Genomic DNA, 26313 nt, shown 5'->3' with positions numbered 1-26313 from the left:
TAACATTTCAAGAAGTGACTGTATTTGGTTGTCTCCAAATCTAGTAAAATACTCTTGACTGTGAAATATATACACTTTTAAACAGGAACTAATTTCATTTCTGTCAACTTTGTCCCACAGCCTTTCAGTATTAGACTCTGTTTTTGTTTTTCAATGCACGTATATTCTTACTAGGGTTGAAATGGAAGACAGGCAGTTCTCAGATGATGAGGAAAGAACAAATATAAACCCATTTGCCCAAAGCAACTAGAAATAGTTAATTATGTACAAATAACAAAATCAGTTTCTTCACCAGCAGAATTTATCCTGGACCACAGAGTTACAGAAATTTCCTTCAATTTTGTTGGGGCTAAGACAGGAAACTGCATCTTCTAAACTTTAGAAATGGATCTTAAGCATGTAAACATAAGATATTATCCCCTATCTTTTAAGTAACATTTATATTATCTAAAATAAACAGTCTTCCTGAAGTTAGTCTGTAATTGACATCTGACACAGTCCACATTGCAACAGATATGATAAGTGCAGTAAACAGCAGAAATTATGCTTCTCTATGCTCTGAGAAACATTCATATTTCCTTACACAGATAAACTTTATTTTGTTGCTATGCAACCCTCACACAACACACTACAATCCACAGTAAATAAGAGTACAGATTTTACAACTGAAGGGCAAGCATGTGGCCTTTTGGGTTTTCTCCCCGTTTTGAGTTCCAGCCCCTGCTTTAGTTCATATTGTACTATTCCATCATTTATGACAAAACTGCCTCTAAAACTCAATACGGCGTATTTCAAGTAGAGCAAAAAGGGAGAATTAGAATGCACAAGTTCTCCTGACACTTGATGGGAAACAAATGGTACAGTGATATCAGTGACAGTGGAACAGTGTAATGGTGGCTTTAAAAAAAATTCCAGAACAAGATTTTCAAAACCTTTCTGCAATACTGATGCAGGATGCTGCAGATTTATCCAGTAATCTAAAAAAACTGTAAACAACTGAGTCCAGTTTAAAAACATGACTTAGGGATCCAGCTGGGTATAGTCAGCACGGTTTGGTGAAGGCAATAGAACTACCCGGATTTGCACAAGCCGAAGATCTGATGTGTGCCTGATCATAAGCACAATTGTGACTGCGAAGGGCTTTGAATCACTTCTCCAACTTCACTTTGTAGTTCAGTTCTTTAGAAATCTGAGCCTCTACAGCCTACATGATATAAGTTCATGTACTTAGAAAGGAATAGCACATCATTATTAGGGAGAAGAAATTATATTCATAAGAAGGCAAGATTTAATTTCTGATCTACAGTGTAGTTTCTCTAACCAGTGAGAAAAGTGCTTTTACATTTTAAATTTCTACATTTTGATGGCTGTTTGCCATCAGAACATTTTCTTTTATGGTTTCATTTTAGCACTAAATTTACTTACAGGTTGCAAGCTAATATCAGCATTTATTGCAAAACACCTTCAAGTTTCTGTGTTGGTCTTGTATAAAGACTCATCTGTAATCACAACTAACAGCATAGCAGCTTTCCATAAGTGCTTAGCAGAATAGGCTATAAAACTTGAAGCAATTAACTTCTTCAACAAGCGGTTGCTCACAGAACACTCCTCAGTCAGGATTGCAGCATGAGGCCCAAAGAGCAAATAGCGATGCTTTGTATCTAGCATACTTTCTGTTCAACAGGCAACAGGAGAGGGGATCATCTTCAGAACTAAATCTTGGAAAGCTGTACTCCATGTCTTCGTATCAGTGTCTTGCCAATCTCTTTTACAGTCCGGCATCCTACAGAACAAGTTACAAAGAATCATAGAATTATAGAATCTTCAGAGTTGGAAGGGACCTTTAAATGTAATCTAGTCCAACTGGCTTGCAACAAACAGGGACATGCACAGCTCCATTGGTTGCTAAGAGCACCATCCAGCCTGGCCTTGAATGCTACCAGGGATGGAGCTTCCACATCTCTGAACAACCTGTTCCAGTGCCACATCACCTTCAGTGTAAAAGACTTTTTCCTTATATCAGTCAAAATTTCCAGCTGCCTACCCCATACTAAGCTGCTTTATTTTCTTTTCCATAGAAAGCTGTACTCAGTCAGATGTAATCCATCCATTAGTGACTGAGGATTTGCCTTCACTCTTCTATAGATTTATAGCTCTTCTTGCCTAATATCTTTTTTCATCTTTTACTTACTCTTTCTGTCTACATATATAGATATCCTATATAAGAGTTGGGGTTAACATCAGTTTCTATTTTCATCTCTCTGTAGCTTAACCTGTTTATAATGCAAATATTTGTCCTCTTTCTACAGATTACTACAGTAAATAAGAGCTATGACAAAATGTGAGGCAGAGGTGGTTGTTACTAAGAGGCAACACTGATGTCTCACCTGTCAGTGCCATTGCCAGTTGAAATTCTTCCTGTAGCATCCGGAGAACTTCTTTTGCTCCTTCTTCACCCTAAGCAATTAGAATGCAATGTGCATTGTTACGTATACTTGTATCTATAGGCAAGCTACAAATCCATAACAAGAAAGTTTCATGGACAACTCTGACTCCTAAGTATTTGATAGCAAATTTTAGATTATTATATGATCTGGATACACACTCACGTAAGAGATTCACTCTCTCACGCTTACATGTGAATGTACAAAGCATAAAAAGTTAATATATGCATTTAAGAACATATTTTTCAGATTTTTTTCTTTTACTTACGTCATAAGCCAAGCCCCAGATGAGAGGCCTGCCGATGAATACAGCTTTGGCACCCAGAGCTAATGCTTTGAGTATGTCTGTGCCTTTTCTTATGCCACCATCTAGGAATACCTCCACCTTCCCCTCCACAGCTTCAACAATTTCAGGCAACATATCAATCTAGAAGAGTGAAATCAGAAATACAGTTTCTGTAACCTTATTTATTTTTCTGAATGAATGTACAGGATTCAAGCTAAAAAAAAAAAAAAAAAAAAAGCTATGCAAGCAATTACTTGCCTAATTGTGTGCATAAATACAGCTTTGTGTTCAAAAACTGAAGTGACTTGGCATGTTAGCAGATATATATACACAGGTCAAATTTATTTGGACAGCCACTTAAATAAAATGAGAATCAGCAGGGTCACATAAAATGTCCATCTAATCTCATGATGTGCATCTAATACGAGCCTGTACAAGCTATTAGGAAGAATATAAGAAATAGCAGGCACAGAGGAGACCCTATTCCTTGATATTATTCCCCTAACAGTCAGTGTTCAGTAGTTTGGGAATGAAACTCAATCACTGACTTCTTGAACAGCCATCTTCACTTTCTTGCTTAAATTCACCATTCATTAATAAAAAGGACTGGCTAGCATTAAGGAGCACAAAGGTAGGCATTGTATCTGAAGATACTGAGTAAGAGATCTGTCATGAGGAACTTGCTCTCAGAGTTGACAGAAAAATAAAAGAACATTTTTTTTCATTCGAAAACACATCTTAAGCTCAGGAACAGTTGCACGGGGAACTTATTTATCTAAGAAAAATTGAGCATTCTCTGAGTTTTCAACAAGGAGAAAGACATTTTCTTCTTCTGAACGCATATACTGCTCTCACTGACTTCCACTTACTCCCTGCACAAGTGGTAAGAGCAAAGACAAGTGGACATTTGATGTTCCCAAGGTACAGGAGAGTAACTAGGGAATTAGCTGAAATGTCAACACCATGCAAGAAGTCTCAAGAAGAGATGAGCCTCCTGAATTCAAAGCTCAGGCATTAATTGCATAGCAACTGTTCCTACAACATGCATACAGTTCCTATTCATGAATATCAGGAAAGACACAAGACTAGAAGCCAAGTACTAAGGAGTGTGTGGTAGTGAAACAAAAGGCACACCAATTCAAGTCTTTCAAACACGGATGCAATTCATTTCCTCTCTAATGGATAAAAAGTGACTGGGAGATTGGGGAAAAAACTTGAAAGCACACTTTGTTTTTAGATTTGGATTAAAATTTTCTTCAAGTTTGGCACTGGCTGTGATTTTTTCCCTTCCCTTTGGTTTTGCTCTCTTGCCAAACATATTTTGGATCTATTTCCATATACAGAGACTACTTTCTACATCCTGACAAGCTGTATCAACATTAAAGTGCCATAATAACTAAGGTATGATGCAAGCCATAATTAAAACATAGATTTCCTTAATGTGTAACTAGACACTAGAAATATTAACCAGCTTGAGTTCAGCTCATGTTCTGAAAAGCCATGAAATTATGCTTCAAAACCAGAAATGCTTTACATGATTCAATACAGATATTCTCATGGAAACTGCATTTTGAAATACAGTTTTGTCTGTAAGATGAAATTCAGTGAACACGCTGGCTTTGACAGTGTTGTCCTCTCTATACAGTGGCGCCACAAAGAAAAATAACTCAAAAAAGTAGTTCACAGGTTTAATTTCAGTTCTAATTCAGTAGAAAATAATAATTGCTAGTTTTGGGGTTCTCATTTTTCAAATTAGCAAGTGAGTGGAATTGACTGGGGAAACCCTCAGTTGTCCCTGAGGAAAGAATTAGAGAGCAGAAGGGCTGACACAGCAGTGGGCCTGCTGAGCTGACTGCAGATTGAGATGAGTTGCTAAATCTTTGCATATGCAAAACATCCTGCAGTGGAAAAGGGCTTACCTGCCTCCTTCCCAGTCCAGACAATTCTCATGGAAAACCAGAGGTTTTTCAACAACAGTGTATTAAGGATATTGAAACAGTCACAACTGGGCTTTGATTCTCCTCCCATTCATTCCTTTTCCTTGTACACTTCTATTATTCCAAATGAAGGATGAGTGATGACTTGAGTCTGGGGGGCTTTACTTCAGTCTGAACACGTACTTTTTCATTTGCCTTTCCTTCTTTTCTTTTTTTCCCCACCAGTTGAGAACTTCTCAAATCCCTTTCCACCTTTGGAAAGGCACAGGGCAGCATGACAAGGAAAAGGAAAAAATTCTAATTTAATCACTCTGAACCTTTTCCAAAACTGAAAAGGTTTAAAAGGAGAAAAAGGGAGAATTTCCTTCTGCCTTTAGTTACTATGTAACTCAAATTTTTCAGAAGTCTCTGGAGAATATTAAAAGTGAAAACAACTGCAGTAAAAGAGATTGCTTCTCATGGATTAGGCACACAACATGTATTTACAGGTTTTCCCTCTAGCTACCATGTATGCAGTGGAAGGAAGCAGGAAGCCAAAGGCAGAAGCTTGGTATTTATTGGCACCACTACTTACAGTTGCAGGAACTCCATCAAGCTGACGTGCTCCATGATTTGACACCAGTATACCATCCAATCCAAGCTTTACAGCTTCTTTAGCATCATCAGCTGAAAATACATTAAAAAGAATTTCTTTCCAGAAGTAGGATCTGAAGATCATGATGAGGGAAATTATGACATCGGTTAAGAAAAAATAAAATAATAGAAAACAATCACTGCAAGCTACTGGGAAGCCACTTATGGCTTCATCCTTCCAAAGACTCATCTTAACCCAGATCAACAGTTCTATCTTGAAGCAATAAGACTAGGAACGTCACTTGAAGTGTTGGAACAGAACATTTTTTCACCTTGGACTAACAGCAACTTGCATGGCTAACCTTCCCCCCGCCACCATCCTGCAACACCATGCTAAATTCTTTTGCTGATTTTTTCCTCCTCAATGCCAGTTAACAATAAGGTTGTAGTAATAAACCAAAGTTAATGAAAACACTTTGCTATGCAAAGCATACAGACTACAGGACACGAACCCCTGCCTACTGAACTGAAAGTACATCCAGGCCTGATAAACCACAAACCTTGAACTGCACCTTTGACTGTCAAAATACAACCCCCCCTCCTTTTTTTTTTCCCATATATATATATATATATATATATATATATATACACATACACACACACATATAATATATATAATATATATTATATTGTTCATTTTCTGCTGGAAGAATAGCTTGTCTGATTCAGACTGCCTTCCATAAGGAAAAGCTCAGATACAGAGGCAACACAATAATCACCCTCACCAGTTCACACTGCACTGAACCTAACCAAAACAAATGTACATTTGGTGATGTCTGAGATCTTCCACATGCTAATCATGCACAAGGAAGATGACTTTTTCCTTTATTTTGAAATCTAAAAATCTTCCCTGCTTAACACAGCATACGAAAATGAATGTACAACCCATCATATTTCATGTAAGTAAAACAGATGCTTGCCATTGAAATGTAGTGAAATTCTACAGAAAACTCAGCAGCACAAGCACTTCCCCCCCCCCCCCCCCCATTCCCTCTGAAGAAAGAGATGCCTTGCCCTCTCTATGGAAAGCAGTATAGCCACACACCTCTTACGATTCCTTTTGCAACAATGGGCAGTGATGTCAGCCCCCGAAGCCACCTGATGTCCTCCCAGTTGATACTTGCATCAATTTCCTTGGCTACATAGACAGCCAGTCCACTGTTTTCCCCAAAGTCTTTCCCTGATGAGAAGGCCAAGTTGTTGCTTGAAAAATTTTTTAATCTAAAAAGACAAAAAGCATATAACATAGCCTGTGAAATATTTATTGGAGCCATTAAGTATCAGCTCCTATTATCAGCATTCAACACATCCGCGCTGAACATGCGTTGTATTATACAGGGCAGAAGCAAAAAAGCCTACCCAGTATTTTATTTCTGAACCCTTTTAAATCAAAACCTCCTCCTTGAGAAATATTTGATAACTCTGTTGCAACTTTCTCGGGCCCAAGGCAACCCTCCTAATGCTTTCAAAGGAAATAAAGTCCAAAATCTAAAGGTTCAGCATCAAATCTACAGCCAAAAGGAAAAAGCCAAAGGAGAAACTTAGGGTTTGGGTTCAACTATTCACCCTGCCACAGACATCCTCTGTGACTTTGGGCAGAACATCTGGTCACTCCTTTTGCCTGTTTACCATCATAAAATAGGAACAACCACATTTTCAGGAGCACTGTGAGGATAAACACAGCAGATGCTGTGGGCCATTCATACCCTTGAGGAGCAGAGGATGTGTGTGCTGAAGAAATATCAGTCGTTCATAACATAATTCACATCCAACTGAAGTCAAAAGGTGCACCTCTACTATCCACTATCTATAGCAAAAATGCCCTTGGCTTTCTTGCAGCACATATTTCCCTTGCTTTTGTTTTTCATGTAGGGAGTTAATTTATTGTAGTAAATAGGGGACTATCTAAGATGGGAGAGGAAGAGAGGGAAATCTTTTTAAAGCTCTATTAATGAGATGGGTCTGCATGAACTCTTGCAAAGAAACCAGAATTTTCATCTTACTGACAAGACCAACATCCAGGCAATAGTTCTTGTGTACAGCTCATCTTTTTGGTACATTTGTCTACAAAACATACAGGAAAATGTTTGTATGAAAACAGTCACTATTATTTGTTTATTATAACCAAATCAATCTCACAAGTTCTCGGAACTGAGTGGCAAACACCAGCCCCTGAATTAGAGTTCAGTATACAAAGGGAGAAATGAGGGCATACAGAAAAACTGAGGCTGCATTTATATTAGAAACAGAAGCAACCCAAGTGCTCTCAAGCCCCAGATTGGCATGGGTGACACCAGCACGATCCAGGACACCAATGTCCTACACTGTGTTGATCACTCTGTACTTCGGAAATTGTGCATCCATTCATGTTGTGCTATTTTATGCTCATACTCCACATTTTGGGAACACACAGTATTTTTGCACAGAGACTGGCTAGTTTCGCTGCTGATTTCATGCCTGTAACAAGCAACATTTCACTTGGTTTTTCTGTTCAGCTCCAAGCAAAGAAGAAAATGAGAAAGGAGCAGGCTCTCAGCAAGATCCAGCTTTTCAGCTGTTGGTTTGTGGAGGGTGGGGTACCCAGAGAAAAACAGAACCATGGATAAGATTATATAAATAACCGTTGTTTTTCTTGGACTGCGAAATGCAGGTCAACACTTGAATGAATGTTGCCTTACATACGTTTTGGAGCACAATGGCACCTTGTTGTTGCTTTGAAACTTTGTTGAAAATCTGAAGCCAAGAAAAAGTTATCAAGTAACTGAGCGGAGAGCCCCACACTACCCAGCTTCACCACTGACTCTGCAACAAAACACTGAGTGTCATTCTGAAATCTGAAGGAATTTGAACCTTAAAAGATCACTCCAACTTTATATTATTCCATATGGTTCACTCAAACAAAACCTTGTTACTGTTAGGTCAAGTGGGGTCAAAGTGTTTCAGAAATGCACTACTGCTTCTCTCAAATATTTTTGTGTTATTTGACTCTCATCCAGAAACTGTATAACCCCGGGTCTTAAAATGACACCGTTCCTAAAATAAAAATAAAAATAAATAAATCTAAAAAATAAAAATAAAAAAGCAATTTAAAGCAATTCTCCTGGGGAGAAATGACAATGTGAATCAAAAATGCTTTGTTAGTAACATATCTATAGCAGGACTAATATATGGAACGTATGCATACCAGTGTATTACTTTTTAATACCAGGTTTGTCAAGGATTCTTTGTATTCTGGTGCTTTCCCTCACAAGATGGTCCTTTTATGCAGAAACCATTGACAGAACACCCTCAACTCCGCATATCTTCACCATTTCATTCATTTGCTACAAGTACTGGCATATGGGGCAGGGCACCTGACACCCCGAGGTGGTTCAGTCCCATGGTTTACCTTTTTAATGAAAATTATGAAAATGAAGAAACTTAAGGTTTGGCTTCCTATTTCTCGCTACATTTTAGAAATATATTTTGTATTTCTTGCTATATTTCATGTAGGTATGGTATGTATCCAGCATATTGAAGTTGTGAGAGACACTCGAAGGACACGAGCCTGGGGGAAAGGTAATGGGATTAGGGGTGAGATGAGGGGCTCAGCTGAAGTGCATCTACACCAATGCACACAGCATGGGCAACAAACAAGAAGAGCTGGAAGCCATTGTGCATCAGGCAAACTATGACCTAACTGCCATGATGGGACCGTTCCCATGGCAGGAGTGCTGTGCAATGGATGGCTATAAACTCTTCAGGAAGGATAGGCAAGGAAGGAGGGGTGGCGGTGTGGCTCTCTATGTTAGAGAGTGCTTTGATGTTACTGAGCTTGTGGCTGGGGATGTTAAGGTTAAATCCCTGTGGGTAAAGATCAGGGGAAGGGCAAAACATCTAAGACAGCTTACTTCTGCCCCCAAGCCACAGCGAAGTACACAAGTTCAGTACCCAGTAATAACACCCAGTGTGGTGTCTGTCATCTGGAAGACAGGTTGCAGTGCAGTATGCTCACCCTACATCCCCCCCCAGAGGCACCTACCTGAGGTGGGGGGGAAGCTGGAACTTGTTGCGCACATCATCAATACGCCTACCGAGGAATGGTGTGTCCACAGTCACAAAGATTCCTTTGTAACCCGCCCTCTCTGCACGCTTCACCAGGGACTTGGTGACTTCTCGGTCCTTGTATACATAAAGCTGCAGCCAGCGAAGGCCACCAGGAGCTGCTTCAGCAACTTCTTCAATGGAGGAGGTGGCCCAGGAGCTCAGCATCATTCCTGTCCCCATTGCCTGGCATGCTGGAGGAACACAAGGTCACATTCAAGACCATCCAAAACACAAGTGTAGGTGCATGTAATTTCACACTGCCTTTCTTCAATTTTCATGTGTTTTCAGCCCTTTAGTAAATATTACGTTCATAGCTTCTGACAGTGGGCTGCTGTGAGAGTTTATTATCTGGTTTATTTTCTGTGTTTATAGGCCAATTGATGTACCTCAGTCTTCCTCATCGTTGCCACATACACTCCCTCAAGCACTTGTTGCTTTGGTAAGTGTAACTTTTTCCACTTCCAGAACATTCACTTGCACTAAGCACGTTTTTACTGAAGGTCTCTCCCACCACTTCTCTGAGCAAGTGCCTGCTTTTATCCCTACAGATCATTTCAGAGCATAAAAGAGAAAAGGAACACAATCCAACAGGCAACCTTATCACATGGCTATGATTCCCATTATACCTAGGATCTCTCATCTAACTAATGTTGCTCTTCTTACAGCTCTTAGTGATTATAAAAAGGTAGCTACTGGCTTCAAGGTCAAGGGCTTCTCATTCTCCACAAAGGAACTTCCCACAGATGTAAGCCAAAAGAACAGGTTTAAGTTATTGCCCCTCTCACTTAATACTGAGCTGAAAGGATGGTCATGCTTACAAAGGAACAATTTCATTTCTCCTATATACACCAGAAAGAATTTTATTCCCCCCCCCCCTTGTATTTTTAGATTGTCTTCCAAAATTGAATTATGTTAAAACATCATTCTGTTGTTCATTTACCATTTTATAACATGAGAAAAAGAACAACTCCTGAATTACTTGCTTGTAAAAGTAATAGTACAAGTTGAACATGTCTGTGTAGTGCAAATGGTAGTAAGCTTAAATAAGAGTGTGGTAGTACTGAGCGGAGAACACATTAAGTAGCTAATGGCATTTTCTACAACTAAAAAACTGAAAGATGAGTTGGTTCCCCCTAAACATTAAACAACATTCCCATTCAGATCCAAATCTTCCCAAAAGTGGAGATAAACTTAGGAATACAAAGCTGATGTTATGAAAACTGCCATCCACAGGCTGGCATTTAATATCAACGTATATACAGGCTCAATGGGGACTGTCCGTATGAGGAGCTACAAGATATTGTTTAGTGGCTTGTGGTAGCAATGGTAATGGGAGAACGGTTAGACCAGATGATCTTGTAGGTCCTTTCCAACCTCGTGATTCTATGATTCTGATGAAAGACTTGATGGGGAGCCTCCACCATTCTTTCTTTTGATAACTCTGCCTCATCACCTGAAAGAGGGGAACCCCACATCCATCATGTGACCCCACACAAAAAGCTTCACTCTCTTTACAGTCTCCACCCAGCAGTTCCTAAAAGAGAATACACCAGCTAAGTAGTCTCCATAAAGCTTCACTAAGGCCAAAAGGTTGAGAGTTCATTTGAATGTTGGGCTCTCCTCTCCCCACTTCCTTCAAAAGCATTGTGGTGAAATCCATCATAAGGAGTGGGCAGCCAAAGGTTAAACATCACCAAACAATCCCAGATGGGATCAAGCAGCCCAAGATTCTGTCCTGGCTACCTCAATGAGGCTGATTTCCAACCTGGGCTGAAAGACAAACCAGCTAACCTCATACAACTATATTTTTGAGAATATATTATTGCTTCTTCAAGGAGTAATGTATTACTTGATGTAAAGGAAAACACTGTAAAACTCAAATATTACATAAAGCCTTATTATTCTTGGTCTGCTACAGTACACATATTTTTAATGTAAATAGACTTCTGTTTCAAAACCTCATCTCCAGCCTGTGGGAGGCATTCAGAAGCCGTCTTTATGACAGCATTTTATTAGATAAGAATTACAAATCTCAGAACGGAAATTCACAAAGAACTTGCCCAGTCAAATTGGATACATCCTCCTACAGCCACGAGGCTGCCCAATCAATGCTAACAGCCATGCTTTACTCTTGTAAAGCATTGCTTTACTCTTTTGTCTTGCAGATTTTGCTACTCCACGAAGAACTGCAGAACCAACAGACTTAAGGAGTAGCCTAAAGAGACATCTTAAAGGCTTCAGAAAGTGCTGCCCACTTATATTTACCTTCTGCTTCCAAAAAACAGCATACATCACAAAAGACAAAATACAATACAATAAAGGCAGGCTTAGGTAAACAGATGTGTGTAAAAGATTACAGGTAGGTGAAATGAATTACGCTGCAGCCATCCACTTCAAACACTGCAATTTTAAATTCAGTTTCAGTTATTCCTGCTGCCGTTGTTCTTGCTTGACTACAATACATAGGAACAAGAATCTGGGCTGAAATAAAATATAAATATTAATTGACTCAAAATATTATTCAGCAGAGGAAAAGAAATGACTCCATTCATCTTATTAAAATCCCAGGCTGGCCTCATACTAGAAGCTAATCAAAAGAGCCCCTCTGAGGTACACAGAAGGATGTGTTGGAGAAAACAAGATTTGAGTGGTGGAACAAGCATGGACCTAGCAAAGAACCAAGACCCTCTACATCATAATTCTTTGATCAGTCCCTTTAAAATTACTAGAAACAGTTCATTCTCAGAGAGGTACCCAGAAATAAATTTCTTCTAAAAACCAAAAAACGTATATTGAATGGGATGTCACAACTCCAATTCAAAATGATTTGCTCAATCAAGTCCATTATGTGATGCTAAGAAACGAAGGATCAACATTCTTGTTGCTCCATCAAATGTGAGTTCACGAATGAGAGAGAGGGTTATTAATCCAACCATTGCAAAACCCTCAGATCAGATAAGGGAAAAAAAATGTAAATGTTATGGTTCAATCTGTTTTTAAGTATCCATTTATCTATAATCTTTTATTCTCCGTGCAACATATACGGCCTTAAGGACATGAGAATTGTTGCTAAAGCAGAAAACAATCACAAAATTCTTCCCTTGTCTGACCTATGAAGTTAACCACTCCCTGCTAAAGCAGCAGCTCAACACGCGTATTTTGGATTTTCATGGTAAAATTCTAAGTCTCTGCACAAAAAAAAGCCTTGAAGTTTTAGAGATCCCAGGTTGACCTGTGCATCACATCGATCCCTTGAAGCTCATTTTGACTGTTCTGTAGACTTTCAAAAAGATGATGCACAGCCTCCAAGTATTGACAGGTTTTTTTTCCTACCTCAAATCAGGATTAGTTAAAAGTATACTCCTCTTTCTCACATGTTTAACAGCAATTGAAGAAAATAGAAACAATTCATTCCTTTAACAACTATATTCTACATTTCAGATCTGGGGGACCGCAAATATTCCTATTTATTCTTACAAGTCAGTACAGGATCCACATTCTCATGGCAAACTCTTTCAGCAACATCCAACATTTGCCAGAGCTTAAATACCATATATTTTTAAATGATTATTATTATTTATTTTTTTAAAACCAGCCTTTTTTCATGTCAAGCCAGATAGTCACTTCTCTTTAAAAAAGGAACATGGTAAATTTTGCTCATTTTCTCTTGTGCAAATTCCCCTTGTGTTCCTTTCAGGGGCATCTCACGGCAGTCAAAATGCCCCACTGTTGTCACTTCTCCCTTTACCCACTGTCCCCTGAATTAGAGGGCAAAGGACACATTTGGGATCAAGATGGTGTCCTTTTGTCTCAGTGGTATTTCTCAGAAGTAGCTATGTTCTTTGAGCCGCATCTCCTAAGAAACAGAGTTGTTTAAATTACTTAACATTACTCTCTTGATGAAACACACTTGGCTGAGAGATCTCCTGCCCAGCCTTACCTCACTTACCCCTTTCAAAACTTTCTGTGCAAGCTGGGCCTGCAGTTTGTTGACACAACATTTTGTCAGCTGTGCAGGAAAGCTGGAGGCAGCAGGGCCAAAATGGATCTAGCCAGTCTGGAAGGTCTATCACACCAGACAGCCTGTGTATATACCAGAAAGCCCCCCAGCCATACCAAGCTATAGTATATACCAAAGTCCTACTGTAGTCACTGTGGCTGAGCACAAAGAGCAACAGACAGCAAAATCCCTCACTCACTGTCACATATGGGCACAAGGAACATGAATTCAGATGACCAGCAGCATTAAAGCAAATGAAAAACATTTCATAAGTCTGTTAAAGCCAAAGGAATAAGGTATTGCTCCCAGCCTAGGTGAAAATGATAGAGCTGACAGTAACTAAATAGAGTTGGAAAAAGCATTTCAGTCAATATTCCTATTCTCTATTTGGCAAAGTAGGCTGCGCAGATGCATCTCAGGTGGTGGTGAAATCCTCCTTGAGTCAAAAGTAACTCAGAAAGCTGTTTGAGAGCAATTGCAGAGAGTAAATAAAATCATCAGATCTGAAAAACATTCTAAGTTTTCAAAAGATCTGGCCAAGAAAACAGTCAAGCTGGTCAGTCTGATTTTAAGCAAGTCTAAGAGAAGTCAGACACTGCAGTACTGCTTCTGAGTAGAAACAACAGGATACTAGGAAACTGGTCAGTAAGAATTAAGCCAGGATTATGTAAGTAGCATCAGTATACAACAGAGTAGAAGTCTTGATATAATAATTGACTTACCTGTTCACAATGAATTGAGTTGTCAAGAAACTGCTATTTCTTGTCAAGAAATAAAATCTTAAGCAGCACCCAGCTTAGGCATACAGGAAGGTGGGTCCCATTTACAGGACCATGAGTGCTACTCTACTTCAAGGGAGTACTAACTGGAGACTACATGGAAATCACATCGGTTTGTGAGCACAGTATGAAGCTGGGGGGTAAATTAACGTCTTTGCATGAAGGAATAGTGAACATTTTTTGGACAGGCAGAAAATCACTGTGTGAAATTAGAAAATTTCTGCTGAAAGATGCTTAGAGAAAAGCCTTTTGCTCTTTAATGGTGGCTAAAATTGTTCATCAAATTTGGCAAATATTTTTAGTTAACTGAGTTGAAATGTGAGTGAGAAGGACAAGAAAAAAAATCACCTTAAGTCAAAATGTCACTCATTGATATTTTCAAAATGGAAATGCTTTTTTTTTTTTTTTCCCCCAAGCTAACACTCCTGTTTCAAAAGTAAGCTAGGGTTAAAAGCATTGACTAGTAGGAAAATCCAATAAAACATTGTCTTTTAGATCAAATTAAACATTTCAATTAATCCAAAACCATTTTCCACCCAATTTTTCAGTTTCTCCTGAAAAGAAAATCCATTATTTGCAATATTTCCATATACACAGATTAACTGTAACTAAAATCCAGGAGATATAATCAAAGAAAGCCCTGAAAAAAAAATAGATTAATGTCTGCCAAGACCCATGGAATTCTTTAAAGGACAAGAATGCATTCTCTATAAGGAAGACCTCCAAGTCCATTTAGACATATCAAGGAAAGCTAAGGAGGAAACACACTGCTGCCTATGTATTTATACCTACATAGTCTTGTTATATTTCAGTTAACTATCTACTCTCTAGAATTTGAAATCATACAAGTTCTGGCCATACTTACAGAACAGAGTTAAATTTCAGAGTGATTTACAAACGTTGTGTTCAGACTTATCAGGAACTTTTAATATCATGATTCAACTTTTTTTTTTTTTCCCCTAAAGAAATAACCTTTACTAAGGAAACAGGATTGTTGGTGAAGGTGTGTTTAAGGGTATCAGCCTGACTTAGACCTATTTCAGATCAGATACGTGCTCTTTCCCACCAGCCTGGTTACTTGTGTGGGAGCATCACTTGAGCAGCAGCACTTCTCAAAAACCCAACAAGCCCTGAAGCAAAGGGTCTGCAAGGAAAGAGAGTTTTATCTAATGAAGATCATGACATAGATTCCCTTCTCTGTGGATGAAGGCACTGAAAGAGTACAGCATTTCAAAGCAAAATGTTGTTGCTTAATAGAAATAGCTGGGAGGACTAAACGTTGCTCTTAAAGCATGGAAAAAGTTTGTTATTTCTACCTGCACCACCCTGTTCTGCAGGTGAAAATAATGTGATTCTGAGACCATCTCGTGAGGTTTAATCCCAACCAGGCAGCTCTGTTGTTTGTGGCACCTGCTGTACACTGCCTGAACACATGCACACGTGCACTGTAGATGCTCCACAGGGCAGCTGCCACACTCCTGAGTGCGAGTCAAGGTTCACAATGCCTGCTCCTGCAGTCACTCAGACCAAGAGGGGACAAGACTCTGACCACACCATGCTTTTCAAGGGCCATCACAACAGCAGAGGCACCACTGCATGAGTTGCTTCCTACATACCTGAGACAAAATTCAAGCACACAAGTACATGGGGCTTTCCAAAAGCCACAAGGCTATGATCAAACATCCGTGGCTTGCATGAACTGTGGTGCAGCTAAAGCAAAACCAATTTAAAGCAACCAACAATCTGGCCACTTCATTTCTGAAGTACTGCTAAGTTAAAGAGAATTTGGATGTAGCAAAATCCTTGATCCCAAATGTCCCAATTCTAAGGAAAGCTTTAAGCCAAACATGTACTTTACAGCTAACTCCTGTCATCTTATAAGGTCAAGCCAAAAACTTGGCACCGAGTGCCCTGCTCCACCTTTAAAAGAGCCAAAAACCAAGGAGTTTTTTCTACAAGAAATGCTAATGCAATACAGAGGGTGTGATTTTAATTGCATTCTCCTTTGAAAGTGATGAAAATTTTACTAACTCCAAGGATACGTTTATTTGGCCGCATATTCAAACCACTGCCAGTGCACCAAGCTCTATGGGCTTGAAGATCCAAGAATGTTAAATGCAATAATCATATGTTTGAAACTAAATGCAAAAGAGTCAGGAAATTCCAAAATTAAGTTATCTACCACAACCATAACTCAACCCTGGTAGTTTGCCTTATTTGATCACTTGATTGTATATGCAGTAACAGATTTATGACTTAAGATGTGGCCAGGCAACAAAGCCAGTGGGAGGTTTTGCTAAGGAACATCCTGGGTTTTGTGCATTTCTAATCTCGCTCTTAACACAGCATTAATGTGTTTGCACTTAACAGCACCGTGCTTCAGGGTTTTCTTTCAGCATAGCCTGGGCCAGAAATAATCTACGAGCGTTGCCAAAGGACAGGACAGCACTAACAGCTGACAGAACACGGCTTCTCAAACCAGTTCAAGGTACTCGAGCTCCATCTTGTGGAGTGTACCTGTACATACAACCTGACTTTCTAATAAATCTCTTAAAAAATAAATAAATAGAGAAGCACGCTACAAATCAAAGAAACCTTTGACAGAAAGTAAGGCTCACACTGCTCCTTGCTGATGAGCAAAGTGTAAACCTCGTGACAGGGCTGTGTTTGCTGGAGCCCTGGGACAACAACACAGAAGGGCTGCAGCTCATCTCAGGGCACATCCCAGCCATGCTGGTTGTTAACAAGGATCAAGACCAGCTCACTGCAAGGTTTACAATTAGACTCGCTTCAGGCTGGCATTTGCTGTGTTGATAGTGGAAATGCTGTTAAATTAATAGCTCACAGGACTATACGTTTTGTAACCTTTTTCATTCTGCTAGCACTGGAGCATAGAAATGCACACCCTGCCACTCCGTGCCTGCTGCATACAAACAGCGTGACCTCTTCTGGAAGTCATTTTGCAGCTTGAGTTAAATGAGTGAGAAAGTTTCACATCTTATTATAGCCCATTTCTCACATCCTTTTAGGCTGTAGGCTCCACTTTGAAAGCATCTTTGTGTCAAATTTAGCCCAGAGGACCCTTACCTGGCTGGTTCCCTGGGATGTGCACAAAGTGATAAACACAAAGTTAAAAAAAAAAACCAAACCAAACAAAAAACATTAAGAAAAGTCATTCTGAGATGGGCAAAAGCTTCTGCATTTCTGGAAGCAAAGACAGGGATGGCCACTGGGGTTCATAAAAGGCTTTGTGACAGGAAGCATTTCTTGTCATGGCAACACACATACACTTATATTTATAGAATGGATATAAAACACCTAGCTGTTGTTTTCATTTTTTAAATTACAAATGATAACTAGGATTCCTACAGGCCAGTGCAATGCACTTTGTTACAGAAGAGCAGCACAGCTGTCATGGTGCAAAGAGGGCAAAGAAGACACCAAGGGGAGATTTCTGACACCAGGCAACACTTCAGCCAAGCAAGAAGCGTCCAAAGCTGCCAAGACGGAGACTTCAGCCAGAAATCAGACAATTTTTATGTTTTAATTGCTACTTCTGGTGACTTTTCTCTACCACTCAATTCCCAGAACAAAACCAAGGGACTACCCACAAAGGCCAAAGCAGTGCAAAAATAACCCATCAACAGCTGTTATTACGCAGTTGTATTAGGTGAGTACTGTAGCCTCTTCTGGCCCTACAAACAATTAGGGAATCTATTTAACTGCATTACAGAAGATTTCAATAACGTCTTGGCCAGTTCTCCAAAATGACACCACTCTTTAATCTGAAGGCCTTTACTAGAGACAATGTTTGAAAGGAGGACTCCTATGGTCATGACAGCCCCAGAGCACCAATACAGGGATGTTGCACTCACTGCACTCTGTCTCCCCCAAGCCCAGATCCCCACATAGCAGCATGTATTTGTTGGGTGACTGGGCTTAAACTGGACAGCACTTTTCCCCCCCCTCCCTTTTCACTTCTGAAAATCAAGAGCTACTATGCCAACATGTTAGCAGACTGCAAACACAACTGAGGATGTATGAGCAAAAACCACATGCCTTAAATCTGGGACGCAGATAGATCACCTCCTTTTCTGATGTCCTGAGTATCTTTCTTCTCCATTGAAGACACCGAGAAAAAAAAGAATGCACTTGCCTATCCCCCTTCCCACCAAGGCTTAACTTTGTATTCAGAGATAGGAACAAGAGGACTGCAGGGACTCTGCACAATTTACCTTTAGCGGTTGCTGTCTCTCCATCAGGGTGAGCCAAGCGCTGCATAGCAGTCGCCGCAACGCAGACCGGCATGCTGATTTTCTGCCCTAAGACTGAGGTTGACAGGTCCATTACAGACACGTCCCTGAGCACCCGGGGGTACAGCTTCCATCTGACACAGAGAAACAGAATAAAATATCTGCATCATTGAGGTTATAGCTCAGAATGTCCAAGAGCAGATTTTCCTGTTAGTGGGAGAAAAAATGGTGAGAGCTGGAGGGGACGAAGCAGCAGAAAGCACCAGGCGGCAGGGTGTTGGACCTAGAGCAGAGCTTCACTGCGTGACCCAGACATGTAAAGGGAGCTGTAAAATGCACAAAGCCAAGAAGAAACAGGCTAGAAGGGATCAAAAAAAGACCCAAAACAATGGAAGGTGAAAGGAAACAGAGATCCTTTGAAAAGCACTGGCTGGTATCACTTGAAAGAAAAGACAGCAGCAAAACAATGTTTACAGTGAATCGTAGCTTCTCTGAAAGCCCTGTGGCAGAACCAGATTACAGAGGATGTGCAGGACCCAGGTTAGATACAAGGAAAAACTTATTCTCAGAAAGAGTGATAATGCAATGAAACAGGCTCCCAGGGAGGTGGAGACGTCACTGTCCCTGAAGGTGTTCAAGAACCATGGAGATGTGGCACTGAAAGAGATGGGTTAGCAGGCATGGTGGTGATGGTTGGACATGGTGATCTTAGAGGTCCTTTCCAGCCTTAATGACTATGTGATTCTATAACAGAAGTCACCAGTTCCCCTCGCACCTCAGCCATTCCCTTAATGGACCAGGGAGACAAAGGATACAGATTTTTTGGATAAAACCAGCCTGACCAGTGCACTTACACCTCCTTGTCCCTATACTATGGGTGTCTGCATTGAGAGCACACAGAAGCAATTTACCATGCCTCTTCCTGCAGAAAACAGACGGACAGGAGCATGCCTTAGCTCTTTTCTGATGAGATAGTTGAGGAAATCGGCGGCACAGCATCTCTACTGGCACCTTTTGCAACCCAGTAGCCCCCAGGAGGCCCCATCCCTTAGCAGTCACAAGCTGCTGTGTGACACATGCTTCATTGAAAAGTAACTGCAGGCCCAAGGACAGCCCACAAGGAATTGAGACTTCCAGGAAAAGACCAAATGCAGCCACTATAATTTGTTACAGAAAAAGACTGCGTAGCACAATTGCTTTCCCAAGAGAGCAAATTATAATCTACTCCTTGAATGACTTGGCTCAGAACCCACCCAACTGTTCCAGACCTCGCTTTGCTTTCAGTGTACCCACCATAAAAAACAACCCAGAGCCATGACCATAATCTCCACTGGGGTCTTCAGCTGAGCTACAGGCAGAAGCTGACTCCAAATAAGACCTAAAAAACACCCACCTGAAATTACAATTAGGCAGAACCATCACATGCTTAGACACAAAAATTTACATGTGCCTTCTGCCACCAACTAGAGCACAACAGGACAACAGTCCCTCTCAGAGCATCAGCTAGACAGCACTTCAGTATCCCAAACCATCTCAGTAAGGATGCATTCATGTGGGGTAGCCATGACATCAGACCTTCTCTTGGCCATGAGGTAACACTGCAACAAAGGCATTTTAGTATAGTCCACAAGAAGCTGTGCATCAGCAGGCACTGGCTCTCAGAGGAGTGCTCTGTGCAAGGTGCAAGCAGCAATAAGCTCACCCTCTCCACGTCTCAATGATGCAGAGAGAACTCTGAAAGGACTGCGAATGTAGATCACGGCTATCGAGCTTCGAGCTTTAATTAAAGAAAATAATTAAAAGCTTAGTCACTAGTACTACTGAACCTGACTACCTGATCGGCACTAAAATGCCTGAGGGAAGCCGACTACTGTCACTAGCAAGAAGATGGCAACCAGAGCCTTCATTATCCTTAGACTATGCTCTGTGAGTAGCAATCAGCTTGAGCTTGCATACTAAACAGACTGGTTGGGGTCGGGGGAGAGAGGAAAATAGAAAATATTTCCATTTTATTGGAAGAAGAAGAGAGATTTCCATAAGAAACCTGGGATGGAGTTAGGATGAGACCCAAATTTCTTAAGCCGTGGAGCACCAGGCCATGCCAGTTCTCCAGAAAGCACTCCCCAGAGAGAAGTAAGATGGTTATGATGCTTGGAAGGGATGTAGTTGTGGGACTCAGCTGTAATATTTGATGCCAAGACACACACTGTAAGTATGTCTCCTTGGACTCGTTTTCATACTATTGTGTCAGACTGTTATTTTTCAGGGGAAGATGAGCTGAGGGTGGGACAAAGAAAACATGACTTTTATCCCCCTTCTTTCTAATCCTCATTCCAAAGGCTTTCTCCCAGCTCTGAGACATCTTTCCCCAGCAAATACAATGAAAATACAAATCCTTTCACAATCTTGCTCATATTTACAGGCAAGCTTAGAAGCATAAGGATGCAGAATGCCTTCTTCTGCAGTCACCTAGTTCTCAGCTGTTCCTGACGCACAGAATTTTCACCTGGTGCAAATGACTGCCACTTCCAAGCACACATTTGAGTATCAGTCCTGAAGCAGCAAAATTCCTTCAGTGCTTCTAGCTCAGAGAAGCAGAAAGAGCCAAATTCTTCCATCTCCCCCCAGCAGAATAGATAAGAATAACAATGCTGTAAGAAGCAGCAAACACCCTCCTTTCCCACTCACTCTTATGTGCCATCAAATAAGTGTCCACAAGCTTTTTGGCATCAGATTTCTTAGCCTCGGTATTTAAACAAATTTCTCTTCTGATTCCTTAAAAAAAACAAACACAAAAACAATACAGCTTTTCTCCTTGCATCTCACTAGGTTGTATTGCATTATAACTTTGCGTTATAGTCTTTGACAGAAGCAGCATTGGATTTTACTTAATGTGTATTTTTTCAGCTGCAAGTTTAGCAGGCACCCAGAGTGACCTATTTTCTAGACAAGCCATGGGGATATTCCATTAACTACAGTGAGCAAAAACCAAGCACAGTATTTCCGAGAAATCAGTGCAGGGATTCATTAGACTGCACACAAAAGCTGCTTCCTCCTATTCTTTCAGCAAAAGTGTTTCCAGCATTTTTGTTAAGGCCTCGTGTACTTTTCATTCATCATCATCTTGTCACCCACAACTTCTTCAAGCCAAGCTGACACTCCTGCGCTATGATCAGCAACTGCAAGTTACTGTATCTTTCCTCCCAGCCAGTAGCTGGGGAGCGCTCCTGATCCACACAGCTTCATCTAAAAGCTGTTTTGAAAGAAGGATGAAGGTGAAGGAGTATTTGTGGCCTTTCCCCATTTTCTCCCCTGTTCAGAAATACCAGGATGTAAATTACCTTGCAGTCGGACAAGACAGAGAAGCACTCGCTTCTCACACTCATTCCTTACTGGGAACAACCACTGAAATTTTCAATACGCAACATTTTCAAGCAGCATCTCTAACTTCTCCAAATTCATACTAAATCCCTTCACCAGCAGCATGCTTAGGGAAGGACACGCTGCTCAGGCTAAGGCCCCATCACAGCCCCTACCTGCTTTGATAGCCTTTAACCTCTCCTCCAGCTCCTACTTCCCAACTTCCCATCATAACAGGCACATGCTATTGCTGCACACGGCCAAGTCATAAACTGTTGCTTTCGCTCAAGGAAAAGATTTTATCTCCTCAAGTCTCATCATCCATATGGCAACTCTTTTCAGGACACTCTGAGGTGGAAGACATAGCAGAAACATAACCAACTTGCTTTTAAAAGCATTCATTTGTTCTCTTCTCCCAGTGACCTGACATGCCTGTTTGATCCTAGTCAGATTTGCAGCCTTTTTACTTTTTTAAAGGCCCGTGCCCAGTCATTTTAATGCCCTTAACACCCAACCACACAATGACACATTTGCTAACAATATGCATCAATGCTATCACTGATAAACAAGAAGCAATGTTCCATGTACATGACAACAAAATGCATCTTCTTTAAATGCCACTGGGAAGTCAGTGGCAGAACCTGTCACAGCAGATTATTGGAAATGTATTCCTAAACACGCACACTTATTTTCATTAAAATGCTGAGAGATTTCAGATTGATTTCTTGAATACCATCAAGCCAAAGGCAACTCACCCTTGTCTCAAAATGTACTCTTTATTCGGGCCCATTGGTTTCTTGACAACTTGAGAGTGAATTTAATCACCAGACAGAGCAGTGTTGGAAGGACGTGTGGTGTTTTGGAACACACAACAAATGCAGGGTGAATAAAGTCAGATGCCATAGGGAAAAATGTATGCTCCCACCCACATCTTAAATAATTGTTACTGGCCTTAATGCCTCATTTATGCAGCTGCCGTCTTCACTTCATTTGAAAACTGAAAGAAAAACTGATCTGGCTTTAGCAGAAAAATGCTGATGTTGAGATGCAGGCACTGGTTCTTCACATCAACATCAATCTCAGATAAACTGGAAGCAAGAGGAGAGTCGCTGTAATTATCATCAGTCTCATCTTAAGCCTTGGTCTTTTGGGGGCACTTTATACCGCAGTATCTGATTAAGGGTTCAAAGCACTTTAAGCTCCCGTGCTGTCAAGAGGACGGGACATTTGATTTTATCAGCAAATGGATATGACCTGCACTGTTCCAAAAATCGCATGAGCCATTCCAAAGGACTTGTATTATCTATCCACGCAACCGTTCATCTGCTACATCGCTCCAGAATGATAATCTATTTCCATTGTAAGTGCAACCATTACGTTGCCAAAAAATTAAGCGCTCAAATTTAACAGATAATTTTTCTAGATATGCCAGCCAACTCAATAACCTTGCAGTGCACACCACAAATGCCTGGGCTACAGAATTCACACTCTTGGTTCTATTTCATTCCTTTTTCTTTTCTATTTAAATACAAACACTTATAAATATTTAAGGACATTGCAAACATCTTTAATCGGGGTGAACCCTAAGTACTGAAAGAGCACACGATTAAGCTTTTGACTGGAGAAATCAATGAGAGCTCTCTGTTAGTTGCTAGCAATGCTCCATGTACACACTTCTTTCACAAAATTGTCTGACTTTGTGATCGTTGTGGGTGTAAAGTCCATCTTACTTAATGCTTACCCATCAGCTGCATTCGGGAATGGGGAGGTAATGAGTAATGTATTCAAAAACACAAAGACTGAGATTCAATGGCTGGCCCCATAATAGCAATCCTACATTCTTGTCCCTCTCAACAGCATCATAATAAAAATAAAGGTGTTTTGAAGTTGCTTGTGCCAAAGTTTAGTCCCATAACAAGAAAACTCACAAATCCATATATGAGGTTTGCATTTCTAGATGTGCTGCCAGGAAGCCATCTGACACACAGATGTTGCACCCAATAGTTTTAGACCCAAGGGCTAATAAATGAAAATCCCACCACCACAGGAGGTGCCTCAGCAGCTACAAGTGGGGACCACTTAAGAATCAAGATCCAGGCCCTGGAAACATGTGTTCAAATGATTCTGAAGTTCAACATCCCATTAGAATAGGTGGGAGGGTTCACCTTTGCAAAGGGGAAGAATGATCTATCAGACAACCTCAGTTACAATGCTGTTTCTAGCTCTAGCTCTGTGCTAGCGCTGTTAAGTGTCAGAAAGCAGGGGACAGCATATCTTATGCCAGGGATTGGGTTTTGGACTCTGACCCCAGCTCTCCCACTGCTTTATTGGGTGACCTTCAACAGCTCTGGCTGCCTTCCTTCCATCCAGCCATGCTTGAACTGATGCTCTGGTAGCAGAGAAGCAGATTCAGGGAATGGGGAACCAGCGTAACACAAAGTAATTTGGTATCAGTATTGACACACTTCCACCAAATGTTGCTTTACTTCATATTGAACCCAAAATTTACAGAATAAAGGAGCTGGGGGAGTTTGGGTTTTGACAATGAGAGGGAACAGAGCTACAGTCTGCAAGCCAAAACCAGTTTTATAATAGTTCCCATCATTTACAATATGTCATGGTTAAGTGCTGACCATGTCTGAAATCTGAACACAGCTCAGGCACACAGTACTGAGCACTGGCCTTCACACCTTGCTCCTGAGCGCACTGCTAGGACACATAGCTCCAACTCAATACTGCACAGACACTTAGTAGGGGAGGCCACGAAAGTAACGGAACAGTTCAGACAAAAGTGACTTGAGACCTAAAAGGTACAATAAAAGAAGAAATCTTTGTCTGGACGAGAACTTAAAATACAGAAACAACAGCAATTTCATCAAATTATTACACAGTTATTCCACCCCAAAATTTTGATTCGCCAAAGAAAACAAACAAAATGCCGGTAAAGCTAAAAGCATGTTAATGAATCTTAGAGACTGCTCTGATAGAGAATTTTAGCTGGGGCAAAGAAAGGGAGGAACTGATGTTCTGAGAAGGATTTTCATGAGGTTTTTTCCTAGAATTTATTGAAGTTTCAGAAAACTTAAGTTTTATCAGCACAAAATCTGACATTGTACCACATCTACTAACAAAGCAAATAGATACACACAAACACCTTAAACCATCCTCCTACCTTGAAAATGCTGCTACATTATCTGCTAATGTTTCTTCGTCATCTGCTCCAGATCGGTAATAATCATACACTGATTTGGGGAGAAATGTTTTAGCATAATGTTCAAAATCAGCAACACAAATCGGCTTTCCAGACATGTCTGCAGGTCTTACAGGATACGTTTATTCCAACTTACCTCTCTTTTAAACTCTGCATTTCTGTCTGTAAATCATTAATGTGGGATCTCATCAGGATTTGACTTTCTTATCTATGCACAAAAAATATACGCCAACTTCTTGTGCCACACTGGACTTCAACACCATGTTTCATTTCACGTGGCCAAAGCAAATGCAGAATACATTGGAGTAGGCTATGATGAAAAAAATATAAATGAATTAAATGAATAATCAACGAAATATATGGGTGTGATACGTATGACTCAGACCTCAAGTAGAGAATGTACCATCCCAATTTTCCATCAAAAATACCCTGGTGATGGAGAAAAAAAGGTATCATATACATCCAAAAAGCAAAATTCTGCTTTAGTTGGCTTATGAAAGCAGGTCCAGGCCTGGGCTGGCATTTATAACCGTTAAGACTGTCTCCAGGCTTTTTTACATTAAAAGCTGTGGATTGGGAATCAAGTTGCAGGGACACAGCTGCCAACCAGCTAGGATGGCTACTGCATCCTCATGCAAATGACTGCTGCTTTTTAATGTAATTCCACCTCCAAAGCCCAGAAAGCCGCAGTTATTCTTAAAACATTATGAAGTCAGACACACTTACCAGCTCAAGATAAAGTTATCTTACCACATGAGCTTATACTCATCCAAAATGTAACAGATTAAGAATTCTTGATTTAACAAATAAGCAGACATACTTCATTTGCAACAAGTATACAGCATTTGTTTGACAGGGAAATCTTACAGTTGGTCATGTGTATATATAATGCGGCTTTGCACTCTTCAGTCATTAATATCTCTTTTTTCTTAAGGTGGAGAACAGGTTCTGGAAAGAACAGACAAACCAATCTCTTAAAATGCAAACACTCTTCAGTGCACAGCATAAGATGCGACATCACTTTGCAGTGTGCACTGCAGTCAGCACAGCCCAGCACACACCTCTTGTCACCACACACAGTGCAAACAAAGCATGGGGCTGCCATTTGTTTCTTATTAGTTACTTACAGTGCAACACAACAAAGAAATGCAGCGCCTCAGAAGTACATCTGCAGCTTACTTCCTCCAACAACACGTGGCTTTAAGTGACTTGATGTTAGCAGAATTCTTTAGTCTTGCTGACGGCATCTAGTTAAACATAGATAAACCTCCGCTAAACCGCAACCATCACCTCTGCTGCTGGTTCATAAATAGCAGCTAGGAAC

At 40.5% G+C, this 26313-nt stretch overlaps 1 protein-coding gene and 1 long non-coding RNA gene across 3 annotated transcripts; one reads left to right on the top strand and one right to left on the bottom strand.

Moving 5' to 3' along the window:
* Window positions 1–26313, bottom strand: HAO1 (hydroxyacid oxidase 1). 2 transcript variants are annotated; one of them, XM_032443261.1, is made up of 10 exons: window positions 26117–26313; window positions 25857–25937; window positions 25126–25299; window positions 18401–18552; window positions 9322–9577; window positions 6346–6521; window positions 5242–5333; window positions 2713–2871; window positions 2388–2457; window positions 1–1783 (listed from the first exon to the last, which is right to left on the bottom strand). In XM_032443261.1, the coding sequence occupies exons 3-10, from the start codon at window positions 25176–25178 to the stop codon at window positions 1713–1715; spliced, it is 1029 nt and encodes a 342-aa protein (XP_032299152.1). In that variant the 5' UTR covers window positions 25179–25299; window positions 25857–25937; window positions 26117–26313; the 3' UTR covers window positions 1–1712. The 2 variants fall into 2 exon arrangements, with proteins under 2 accessions (XP_032299152.1, XP_015712576.1); XM_015857090.2 differs by lacking the exons at window positions 25126–25299; window positions 25857–25937; window positions 26117–26313 and adding an exon at window positions 24951–25116.
* LOC107310956 lies at window positions 9537–11724 on the top strand. Its single transcript, XR_001553807.1, has 3 exons — window positions 9537–9622; window positions 9759–9825; window positions 11552–11724. It is a non-coding gene; the product is annotated as an uncharacterized LOC107310956 (long non-coding RNA).

This window comes from Coturnix japonica, chromosome 3, assembly GCF_001577835.2.
Source record: "Coturnix japonica isolate 7356 chromosome 3, Coturnix japonica 2.1, whole genome shotgun sequence".
NCBI classification, from domain to species: Eukaryota; Metazoa; Chordata; class Aves; order Galliformes; family Phasianidae; genus Coturnix; species Coturnix japonica.
Note: the sequence above shows the minus strand (reverse complement) of the source record. Positions and strands in the feature narration are given on the sequence as shown.